Consider the following 13,017-nt stretch of genomic DNA (forward strand, 5'->3'; position numbering starts at 1 on the left):
AGCTCGTTGTAAATGGTTACACCGATGCTAGCTTCCAAACCGACAAGGACGACTCGAGATCGCAGTCTGGTTTTGTGTTCTGCCTCAATGGAGGTGCGGTGAGTTGGAAGAGTTCCAAGCAAGAAACGGTTGCTGATTCCACAACGGAGGCCGAGTATATCGCAGCTTCGGAAGCTGCAAAAGAGGCTGTTTGGATCAGAAAATTTGTTTCTGAGTTGGGTGTGGTCCCTAGTGCGTCCAGTCCAATGGACCTCTATTGTGACAATAGTGGTGCCATTGCACAAGCCAAGGAGCCTAGGTCGCACCAGAAGTCCAAGCACATACTTCGGCGCTATCACCTCATTCGAGAGATTATTGATAGAGGTGATGTAAAGATATGCAAGGTGCACACGGATTCGAATATTGCTGATCTGTTGACGAAGCCTCTCCCACAGCCCAAGCATGAGGCACACTTGAGCTCTATGGGTATTAGATACTTGCGGGATAGACTCTAGTGCATGTGAGAGAATGTGTTCTGTCTATGCTAATGTACTTTTGGATAATTGTTATCTGGTTCCATGAATAATTATCATTTACATTGATCAGCAAGTATGTGACTTGTTTGTGAAACTCTTTGTTTTTATGATGTTATTCTAAATAGTCCCTAATCTCATATCATTGTGTGGGACAATAATGATTTATAGATTAGCACATTTGACTGAATGATGATCATGTTTCACGGATCATAGATATGGAGATATCAAATCAGTAATGTGGACACATGTTAGAGAACATGATGTTGGATAGACCCACCCTGAGATACTGCTGGGATTGTTATTTTTAATGTGCCATCAGTTGTTATCTCAAATGGTGTACCTACAGAATCCTTTGACCTGAGATCATCATTGATTCCAGAATGTGTAGTAACACACTTAGGGGCTTTCAAACGCTATTCCGTAACTGGGTAGTTATAAAGGTTGCTTTCGGGTATATTATGAAACATGTCGTGGGATGTGAGTGATCAAGATGGAATTTACCCCTCCTAAATAACGGGAGAGATATCTCTGGGCCCCTCGAGGTAGTTGGATTGGAAAGTGCATGGCCATGCCAATGTGATTAAAGAGTTAATCATGGTGAATCCACTACTTGATCGAGTGAATGGTCGAGCTATCACAAGGGTGGCACGAATCTCGCCTTGAGCTTGACTGGTATCGTGTGGTAAAGGGATTGGTGCATGAGTATATCAAGGTTCAGCCGATATGATCTTTGTGTGCATTCGGGAGTCAATATGTTCTGCTAGGTACCGCTATTGACTTGCAATTCGGAAAAGGGTTTCCGGATAGCGGCCGTTTACACATGAACCTAACGGGTCACACACTTAAGGGGATGGAATATAAAACTTGTGCTGACTCTAGTGCAAGTGGGAGATTGTTGGTAATATGCCCTAGAGGCGATCGAGTTTGCGGATTGGATCTGCTAATGGGCTTTAATGTTGATTAAAGGACCATTAGGGTTTAGAGTCATAATGGGCTTTAATATTGATTAAAGGCCCATTAGCGTGCTCTATATAAGAATAGGCAGGGGCCAAGGCGCATAGAGTTCTTCAGAAACCCTAGCCGCCTCCTATTCCCGAACTCCCTTCGAAACCCTAGCCGGGCGCGCGGTGCTAGCACACCGGCGCACGGCGATTCCATCCTTGTACGTGTGGATACCGTGGAGGCGCTGCTGCTATTGCGGTGCTGATCTGCTCGGGAGTACTCGGGACGTACCCGCGAGTACTCGGAAGGTGCTCGGGACGTGCTCGGGACGTGCTCGGGACGAGGTTGACGATCGACTACTTGACGCGCACGACGTTGGATTGGTCTGCTCCAACTCTTCTTCCGCTGCACTGCTCATCAAGCGGTAACGATTCATGATCCCCTACTCGCATGGCTTCCTGGTTGAATGCGGTAGAGAAAATTTATTTTGTGCTAGGGTAGCCTACCCGCAACCCTTCAGCATTCCCCCAACAACACTCCTCATCTGTTGGTTGCGAGGTTTGGAGGGGTGAGCGAATGTAAAGGGAACTAGCTCTAGTGTGAGGAACGTTGACGTCCTAAGAAAGGAGTGAATTAAGACGCTTAGAAACCTAAACTAAATTGGCTTAAAAAACTACATAAAATAAATCTATCTCAATTTATATCTAAATGTGCTCTAGGTTTATATAGTGTGTCTACTCTACCGCTCAAGAGGATTGCAACCAACTCTAGCAAGATAAATTGCAAATATGTAAATATAGAAACGTAAATAATGTAGAGAGACAAACTCGGTATAAGGGATTTTTATCCAGTGGTATCGATGGCATGAATGCCACTCCTAATCCACGTTGGAGCTCTACCAAGGATATGCTCCTGGTCGGTACCTGATCATGACTCTTGAGCCATCAAGCCACCAAGGCAAGATCTCAAGCTGGATGAGCCACCAAACCACCAAGGTAAGGTCTCACCATTAGCTTCTCTTTCGATCACTTACTATCATAATCACTTCGTAACTTGAGCCACCAAGGCAAGTGTCTCCGTCTTTCCGTACACGTGTCTTGCCACTGCTCTACACCAAGTCAAAGAGTCAACTAGCTTGAGCCACCAAGACCCAAGATGACGGCGAGTCAACAAGACTTTAAGGTGCCGACGTACCTCTCGGTATAAGCTAGGATCACTTCTTGATCCCTTCTTCAAGCTGCAACACCTATCTACAACTCATTTTAGGCTTATAAGCATTAAACACTCTTTAATCTTATACTTAATCGTATTGGATGATCACTTTAAGCACTTTAGTAGTTTGGATGTCTTCTTAAGTGTGTATAAGTTTGCTCTAAACTCTAGCAGCATGCCACACATTCAAATGGTTGAGTTGAGGAGTATTTATAGCCTCAAACCTAGGGATGAAAACGGTCGGAAACGATCGGAAAAAGCTTTCACCATTTCCACTTTCACATTTCTTCTCGAAAGCGAAATCGAAAACGATAGTGTCGGAAACGAATACGGCGTCGATATTACGGGAACATCGATAACGATATTGTCGGAACGGAAACAAGCCGATATCGATCAGGATTCAAAATTATAGAACGATAAACATTGACGTAACGCTACTCGCAATTACGTCCATGCACCATGTATAGGATCAAGTCAATTGATCGATGATTACACACTATAAGGATAATATCAAATATTTAACTTAAGTAATAATACCATACATGTTCGACTTATGACAGACCAAACAAACACACAAGTACTAAAGTATACAACCAGACACTAGAACATCGCAACATGCTAACATCCAACGAGATAGACATATTATATATAGTTTTTAGTTTAGATTTAACATAGACACATAATAGTTTAGACTTGACATAGATTTATATAGGTTGGGCTGCTTGTGGATGTGGGCCTTCAGATATGAGGGTGGAAAACGGTAATTACCGGGCTTAAAATACGATAATTACTGACTAAATACGGAAAAACCCGAAAACGATCGGAAGTGCCCAAAATCATTTCCATTTCCATTTCTGGGACGTAATACCATTTCCATTTCCATTTCTTCGGTATATCATTTCTAACTGCTACGATCGGAACTTTTCGAAAACGAGCTCCGAAAAACCGATATATATTGTTTCCATTTTCATCGCTACTCAAACCCACCAACTAACTGTTTTCTCAATGACTCAGAAAAACTATTAACACTAGATGATCCGATGAGAACAGTAGTACTAACACCGGATCATTCGGTGAGTACAACATCAGAAACTAGCCGTTAGAACTCCACTCAATACATCTATGAACACCGGACACTCCGATGTACCTTCAAATCTATCACCGGACCTTCCAATGAGTTATCCTGAGTCATCTGAGCATTTGCAGTCTATGTGTATAAAATACTCTTGTGTATTCATCCTCAAAGCACCAGACCTTCTGGTGGGTTATTTTTCATTCTTCAACACTTGTAGTCGTCTTTGCAAGAAATGCTCCAGTGCTATAATCCGGCGTGCACAAACCAAGTAGAGCATTGGGCACCCTCAAAGCTCCTTCTCACCAAAGGAGGCTGGGGAGGCTGCCGGGCGAACCGACTCTCGGAAGACACCGGCTCGACAAAGGTGCCCTGGACATTATCACGGGAGCGTCCCGGAGCTGGACCCAGATATGAGTGCCCTTGGGTTCGAGCGCCCAGAACCATTGGAGGGCGGCCTGAATAGCCGGAACCTCAGTCATAGCCCCTTGAGGTGTGGCGAGGTCCATGCGATACGACTGTTGGAAAACCTTCGAGTCGGCCAGAGTCGCCATGCCAACTAACACTAAGGTTGTTGCCGAATTGGTGGTGGCCATCGGGTCCCCATTCCACCCGGCTGTGGAGCTGGTGGTGTCACATCGTGTGCTTGGTTGTAACCGTAGCGCAGACCTTCGCATAGGTGCATTGGTGGAGCCAGCCGCTTGGGCTAGCGCCTTAGTGGTCTTCTTCTTTAGTTGCGTCCTACCCCTCCTAGTGTTTCTACGCTTATTCTCTCCTCATGGACGACGCCAGCTGTTGGTGAAAGAAATGTCTTCCATGAATAAAGTGCGATGAGAGCTCACTCACAAGAACGGCTCAAGCTTGGAGAAGAAGTGGTCAGGAAATGAGTACTCAATGTGATGATGGTGAATGGATCTCTTCCTGGCCTGATGGCTATGGTTCTGTATTTATAGTGTCATTCAGGATGTAAGTATACAAATATTATCATACATCAGGGACCTAGGACCGATCAAATTACATGATCCGGGCGTAGGTAAAATAGTTTTACCCTTACTCAGGAGATATTATCTAACCGGGCAGATACAGGGGAAGCGAGTGGTTGTAAAGCTTGGTAGGTCGCCCATTACGGTGCCACACTGCCCCAAGTGTCAAGGTGACCACCACTTACATCGGCATTAAACACCGGTCACTTCCTGTTAGGATGATAGCGACCGGTGGGTCCTCCTCTTGCTAATCTTTCTGGCGAGGGTCAGCTGCCTCCCATGGGCTTCGAGAGTCAATGGCGTTGAGAAGGCTTAGAGCTCTTGAGGCCGTGATCTTGGCAGAGGGTCCATAGCAAAGGGGTTCTGGAGGGGTCTTTGACGGTGACCCCATACATTATCTATAGGCTGAGGCATTCCTCAACATGAATTCAGTTATAATCTCTGTTAAAATATCTAGTATTTAGCACGCAATAGAAAAGTTCTGTAAAACTAAGAACTACTATTGTGCTGTTGTATTTTCCCAGGTTGACAAATAACGACGGTTAACCATGGATGTATATATTCCCAATACTTCACATTTGAATGCTGATTTTGGATCACATAGATCTGAAGAATTGTGAAGATTAGATACAAACATAGTGTGACATACTCCTTCGTTTGAGGCACTTCCTGTGATGGAAAACTTTGCACCGAGAATATTAGCAGTGCAATTGTATGAACACAGTGACAATTCGGCAATCAACTCTATGGTGTTGTCATCTTGGCAAGTGCAGACAGTGAAGCGACTGCTTCCCCGGTGGTCAAATACATGCAATCTGACCTGAAATGGTTCTGAGCCTCGTTCGTTCGCTGTATTTTCTCCATGACCTCTCCGGTTGGATTCACAAGTACAAGCTGCAAGAAATAAAAAGTTGCTCTGCCACATAAATATGCTTACATCTCGTGAAAGATGAAATGAACTTTTTCAATATCTGATGAGTATACCTCCAGGCCACGTTTATCTATCGATTTCTTTATGTCAATGAGGAATGCTATGCCACTTGTGTCAATCGCAGGGACAGCTGAGGAATAATTTTCTCCCATGTATTAGCGACAAAGCTACGGAAAATACTAAAACTTATTACAAAGCAGATGCAACTAATTCAGACATGGCATTTCCAATACATCGCAGACATCACATTTTCTCCGTTTCAGGTGGGCGAGAGTTAAGTATTAGATAAATTAGAAAGGAAATAAATTAGAATTAGAAGTCAAGTTTAGATTGAGATAAGTTAGGGAGTCCGGATTAGTTAAGATTGGAAAGAGTTAGATACAGTTCGGTTTAAAAAAGGAATAAAAGAGTTGTATTCGGATAGCAGATAGAGTTAGAGTCGGAATAGGTTATGGAATTGTACAGTTGGCCTCTATATATCAAGAGTAGTCGACACCTCTTGGCAAGCAAGCAATAAGAATTAATTTAGTCTTTTCTAATATTTTAAATCTCTCTCATTTATAATCTAATCTCTTATCCCTAACAGCTGATGTCATGTGACTATTCTCCGGTTGGATGTTTAGCCCTATTATGATCTAGTATCATATCACTTACTTTCACATAGCACTAGGCAACTTGCTGCCATTATTTTCACACTATGGTTGGTTAGAAAATAGAAGTAAATGATAAGTTTCTTCGAAGTCACAAACCTGACAGGTCCAAGATTATGAAATGGAGTTCATTTTGTTTACTTTGTGCGGAATTTTCTTCCTCTATCCATCTTTTCATCCTGCAATGGAAAAGGTGCATAGATATTTACCTACTTGTTCGCATGCTATTGTTCAAATGATATGGTAGAAGCTATAAGGGATTCCGATGGAAAAAATCTGGAAGATGAGAGGGGTAAGTTGCTTTTACCTTTCATTCAGGTAGTTACTGTTGGCAAAGTTTATTGGTGCTTCAATAGTCAGGATTAAGAACCCAGGCACTCTTTGAGCCTCCTTGTACTGATGCAGGTTTCGGTAAATGTCAGTTCCCATAATGTTTCCTTGAATCAGCATTTTTGGCCTTGTGATTTGCAACAATACCCTAAATACAGATATACCAACCTGCAATTTTTTTAAAAAAAGAATGTAACTACCAAACAATTAATATAGCAACATTGAAGAAGATCTATTATTGCCAGATGCCAAGAATGGTGTGTCGCTTACCGCTATCGCGAGGCCTTCTTGGACTGAAATGAAGATGACGCCGACAAATGCACAAACACACACGAGAAAATCCATCTTGTCCATCTTCCAGATGTGGTACACAGCAGGGAAATCGATTAGGCCGATAACCGCAGCGATTATGATTGCTCCAAGAACAACATTCGGTGTGTACACGAACAATGGCATGAGGAACAGCAGCGTGACCATTACAGTTAGTGCCATGATCACATTGGACATGGCAGTCTTGCAGCCGGCATTGTGGTTTACGGCGGAGCGAGAGAATGCTCCTGATTAAAAACAAGAGAAAACTGGTGATCACTCTTGTCTTGGTGTGATCTTTAGGATTTCACGATAAATATGTGCAAAGATTGGACATCGTTTGGGTTAAAAAACTGTACCTGTTGTTACATAGCATGATGTACATGAGCCCACAACGTTCATCAACCCTATGGCCATCATTTCTTTGTTTCCATCTACTTGGTAGTCCTTGAGTGAAGCAAATGTTCTACCAACTGCTATTCCTTCCTGACTTAGTGAAATCAAATCCACATCCCATTAGCAGTAGTAATACTTGGAAGATACAGTGAAACTACTTACTCCTAGTGAAACACCATCATGGAATATATTTGCCTTAGACATGTCAAGCACGATGTACGTTTATGATGGCAAAATCGATGATAAATAATACCGTGAGGGAGATGATTCCGGTGACAAGCCCAGTCTTCATGGTAAGGCCTAAATATGTGGTATCGAAGAGTAGTTTGTCCCATGAGGGGCGGTTCAGGCCACACTTGAGCTGCCCAATCTGCGGCGAAAAGATTCAGAAATGTTTTGATTGTCACCTTGTTGAAAATACGAGTAGCTAGCAAATCTAAAATACTTTTCAGTCTTTTTGGTCCTTACAATGCTGATGCCATGATTCTGAGCTTTGAACAGGAAAACAAGCAGGGTCGAGATGATGACGGATGCCAAGGGCGCACATGCTGAAACCCAGAAAAGCTTTGGCCATCTCATGCTCTGCATATAGCGACAATAATATGCAAAATGTGTTAGCTTAGATGGATTATACCAAGAATGTAAATTAGGTTCTGAAAGGAACTTTCATCTGACACCACAATCATTTTAGAACAGCGCTACAGATGACAGTTATGTCGCTCATGCATTGTGCTAACACAGTTCCAGGCTTGCAGCATGCACATTCAATAATCAAAATATGAGAAATGTGAAACCACTTGTACCTTAAAAATCTTGGTCACAAGTCACAACCGGTACATATTGCTAGCAAAATTTCATTCCGAATATGAACAATGTTCTGCAAATATTCAGTTCAACTTCACAGCCAGACACATGTTACAGAACAGAGATCATACTATGCACTTCACAGCCAGGCACATGTTACAGAACAGAGATCATACTATGTACTACATGTAGGATGCAGGGGAGTGATTTGCTACTTGGAGGAGTCATATAATCACGTATTAAACAGGAATCAAAATCAATGTGGCCTTGAGAGGCACAACACTACCCCCTACCAAGGACAGAGCAACAGTTGCATTGTTTCGCCTTGGGGCGCCTTACTCCACCTGACAGCACCTAATGCTAGATTCAGCTGTCTGTGGGCTCCATTGTATCAGCAAAGCAGGTTCAGCTGATTAAGCACCAGCAATTCAAAAAAATAATTTGGTTTAAGGACGTCACAAGGTTCTTGACATATCTACACGCCATAGTTGTTCTCATGTGGAGCTGACACGGCCAATTCCCAGTGCCGTCTGTTCTTCACTTGGCAACAGTACACTACGCTTTGAACATTGGATACCAGGTCTGACATCAGAATACTAGCTTGTGGTTTCCAATGTTCAATACATAGCAAACTTTGGTTTGGATCCACCGATACACAACAACCCTCTCTGGAACTCTGGTCCAAACGATCTGACTCTTCGCTCACTCTTTTTTTGGTGTTTTTTGGACATAAAGTTTTTGACCATCAGTGTCTAAGTATCATACTGTATAACCTTGTGACGTCCTTAAACCAAACTATTTTTTGACCATCAGTTTTTTTTTTTGTTGACATATGTGTGTTGCTGGCGATAGTACTGCTCAGCCAGGACCATTAACCAGATTCCGTGGACCAAAATTGGAGTCCTTCCATGGATGGTCTGATCAATGTACAGTTGTACCCTGATCATTTCACACTTCACCAGCATGCATGATTATCTCCCCTGGCACCTGGCGCTTACTCGTTGTTCCCAGAATCTTCTTCCGCCATGAGTGACAAGAAGCTGGCAATTCGAGCTAACGTCGACAAGCTAGCTTACGACTTGCCGTTCGCTGCCGAGTGAGGACATGCAAGTAATACGTACGTGCAACAGACAAAGTACTAGAGCAGAAAAGCAAACGCGAGTCCAGGCCGAGCCGAAAGCAATAATTTTTACTTGATCCTACTACGTAGTGAGATCTTAACAGTAGACAATCTGGCGACTCGAGGATGATCTCATAATCCCATATGCCCACTGTGTCAGCATGAATCGAAAACATCTTAGTACTTGCTTAAAGATGATGAGTTCACACAAGAAGTTTGGAGCAAAACTGAACTATAGTATAATTGACCGTGGTCAAGGGTACACGTACGACAACGGGAATTGAAGAGGAGTATGGATATACGTACGTACCACATGCCTCGCCGACAACAGAAACACCAGGAAGCACACGCCCATCAGTATCGTCTGCCACGACCACTGCGCGCACACGAAAACACGGCCCTGTTAATTAGCCAGCCACAGCTAGCTAGCCGACCGCATGCAGGCGCCCGCGACGCCGACGAACGGCCGGGCGCTGCATGCACGTGTACGTGCGTGGGCGTACGAGGTTACGCGCGCTCTACGCACCTCCTTGGTGTGGTGGAGCACGGAGGCCATGACGGGGACGAGCCCCATCTCGGTGGTGAAGTGGACGATGCCCAGCAGCGCCTTCAGCTGCTGCAGCGACACGATGATCGCCGCGCCGGCCATGAACCCCACCAGCGTCGCCTTCGACAAAAAGTCGATGATGAAACCCAGCCTGCGCACGCGTCATGCAGAAGAGCGGAGGTATCACAGGAGGTTCATGATCAGGTGCATGCATGCATGTGTGCACAGATGCTGGCAAGTATGCATGCTGTATGAGTTGTCGTGTATACCTTAGGATGCCGAGGGAGGCCTGGACGAGGCCGGCGAAGAAGGTGGAGGTGAAGGCGAGCTGCAGGAACAGCAGAGGCTCGGCGGAGGGGCTGACGGCCTGACGCAGCATGGACCCCATGATCAGCGACGCGATGGAAACCGGGCCCACCGCCAGGTCCCTCGAGCTCCCCAGCACCGCGTACACCATCGGCGGCACGAAGCTCGAATCTGCGTATACAGTACACCGATCGTATCACGAGTTCAAGTTGCAGGTAGGAGCTAAAAATGCGTCTGAATTGGAAGAGAGGCGCATGCAAGACAGCGAGACGCACGTACATAGGCCAATTATGGGAGGCAGGCTTGCCAGCTTCGCGTAGCTAATTCCCTGCAGCAAAGAAACCATATATGTGTACATGCAGGCATACAGTAAGAATATACTTGGCCTCAGAGGTGTCAAATTCGTGCAAATAATTAAGCTTCCAGATACAGAAGGTGCAGTAAAGAAACCTACTCCATGTACACAGAAAAGGAAATCACTGATAAGTGTACAACTAAAAAACGCTAGCATATTCTTTTGTGCATCGTGTGAAACGAAGTGATTCGGGAAAAAAATGATTGGAAGTATACAGTTCGGAGAAAGTAAGGGATTGCTGGATGCATGCCTGAGGGATGGCGAGACTGGCAATGGTGAGGCCGGAGACGAGGTCGGACTTGAAGAGCGAGAAGGAGTAGCCGGGCACCCAGTCCAGGATGGGGAAGAGGTACTTGACCGCCATGAGCCATTGCACCCTCCGAGGCTGACCCTTGAAGCCCCGGAACGGGTCGTCCGGGAAGAACGTCTCCTTCACCCTCGCCTTCAACTTGCTCGCCGTGCTCTGAGGCGGCGGCGGCGCCACCTTGTGCACCGCCATCGCCGCGATCTCCGTCTCCATCGCTGGCGCCGAAGCCGCCGCCGCCGCTACACCTCCAAGCGGCCGGCTCTCATTGCCATTGTAACTACCACCATAGGCACCTCTCATACCCACCATGTGTGAGCGAGGTGATTGCTTGCAACTTACAAGAGCTAAAGGGAGCGTGTGTCGATCTATGAGATGGGCCGGCCTGGCTCCTCTCCAAGGTAGATAAGGAGAGGCTATAGTAGCTACAAAAGAAAAGAAAAAAAGTTGTACGCAACTTGAGAAAGGGAGAGAAGAATCAAAGGTGACACCAAGGGGGTAGGGTGGGTGTCCAATAATTAGACAGAGGCACATATAAATTGGCAGTTCTCCTCATGGATGGGATCCTTAGATTTGATACCACCGCACCATCCTTGTGACAGAGAAACCCACACCACTTTTGCTTTAACATCACAATTGTGTCATCTCATATATGGCATATGTAGGTACCCAATTAGCTGTAATAAGCCTGCTGTAATGTACACATTCATGTTTGGCATGAAAAATAGGTTAGGCCGCTAGTGTGTGATCTCATATATGGCGTGTAGGTACCCAATTAGCTGTAATAAGCCTGCTGTAATGTACACATTCATGTTTGGCATGAAAAATAGGTTAGGCCGCTAGTGTGTGATCTCATATATGGCATGTAGGTACTCAATTAGCTGCAATAAGACAGCTGTAACAAGAGCTCAAATCACTTGGTTAGTGGTTCACTCGGGAATCAAAGTCTCCAGAATACACTTGGTTGTAATAGAGTTATACAAATGGGTTATATTCGAAGTATTCAGTAATGTATCGTGACACTCTAGCGGCCTAACCTATTTACAAAGAATGAGGAAATTTCACGCTTGTCATGCTACATGCGTATACGTATGCTAGCATGTTGTATAGGGCCATAGGGGTGTGTGCCAAGGGTCAAACTATACATGCGGCTGGACATAGAGTAATTCGATCATCACAATGGTGCTTGTAGACTTATCATAAAAATACTCGTTAAATTTTAACAGTGGTGACCATATGGTTATAGAAGGTGATGGTATCCTCACAAAAAAGAAAATGTGTTGCGTTGAAAAAACATATTCCAGTATCCAGTAACCATGTGAAATGTACGGATGGTACCACAGAGACTAGCTAGAGATAAGGAGGATTTTTTTTTTATTAGTATCTTGATGAAATAGACTGTCAAAGTATTGATGCACGGGCTAAGAAAGGCTAAAGGTGGGCCTAGATAAGTCACTTCAGGCTTCATTCAGCCTTCAAGCTTTGCTCGACTTGTGTCGAAACTTTAATCACCTTGTAGTTGAGTTAGGTTGCACCTGTCGCGGTGGGTGGCTCGAAACCAGCGCTAGCTACAACAAGTTCTCTGACTGAAAACCACGACGAATTAAGTTCCAACATAGGGTCAGACCAACAAATACACATTGGAAAGAATCAAGAATTCAATAGTAGTACAAATACAGTGGCACACTTAGCAAAGCCCTCTCACGGTGAGGAGCAGAAACCAGGGGGGCAAGACGGATTGCCTTTAAACCTTCCATTGTTGGCAGAAACTAGCTAGGTTGGTCGTCCAATCAGTTTTATGATCCATAATTCTTTATTTCCTTCTTTCAGAAAAGATTGTTTATTAACTTAATTCTGATTTTAAATAATACTACTAGACATAGAAACTGTTTTGATCCGACTGTAATGAGTATTCACTAAATAAGGAAGTTTTTTTCGTAGATTCCTCACTCGCCACACCACCCCGGTACCTCATGTATAGTACAATGAAGAAGCATCAAGATAATTGAAACAGACCCTCCATACAACATACATCGGCGATAATAAATTAAACTAAAAATAAGAAATATAGAAGTAATTCTCCTACCTATCACTTACAGAGTTCAGTTTGATCAAACACTATTTTCACCCTTCAGATATATCTATAATAAAAATAACATATTACTAAACACGCTACTAACAAAATAGGTCGATCCCCTTAAAGTCAAACGTTGCTCTAGACCTATCATAACTCCAATAACA

General features: G+C 44.2%; 1 protein-coding gene across 1 annotated transcript; it reads right to left on the bottom strand.

Annotated features, from left to right (window-relative positions):
* Window positions 1-5,249: 5,249 nt before the first annotated feature.
* LOC133888586 (probable sulfate transporter 3.3) lies at window positions 5,250-11,284 on the bottom strand. The gene is made up of 13 exons (XM_062328882.1): window positions 10,723-11,284; window positions 10,397-10,445; window positions 10,081-10,288; window positions 9,791-9,962; window positions 9,575-9,640; window positions 7,809-7,922; window positions 7,594-7,710; window positions 7,304-7,430; window positions 6,906-7,192; window positions 6,613-6,803; window positions 6,405-6,484; window positions 5,709-5,785; window positions 5,250-5,618 (listed from the first exon to the last, which is right to left on the bottom strand). The coding sequence occupies exons 1-13, from the start codon at window positions 11,086-11,088 to the stop codon at window positions 5,469-5,471; spliced, it is 2,004 nt and encodes a 667-aa protein (XP_062184866.1). The 5' UTR covers window positions 11,089-11,284; the 3' UTR covers window positions 5,250-5,468.
* Between the last annotated feature and the right edge of the window lie 1,733 nt (window positions 11,285-13,017).

The sequence above is a fragment of the Phragmites australis genome, chromosome 13, assembly GCF_958298935.1.
Source record: "Phragmites australis chromosome 13, lpPhrAust1.1, whole genome shotgun sequence".
Classification (NCBI taxonomy): domain Eukaryota; kingdom Viridiplantae; phylum Streptophyta; class Magnoliopsida; order Poales; family Poaceae; genus Phragmites; species Phragmites australis.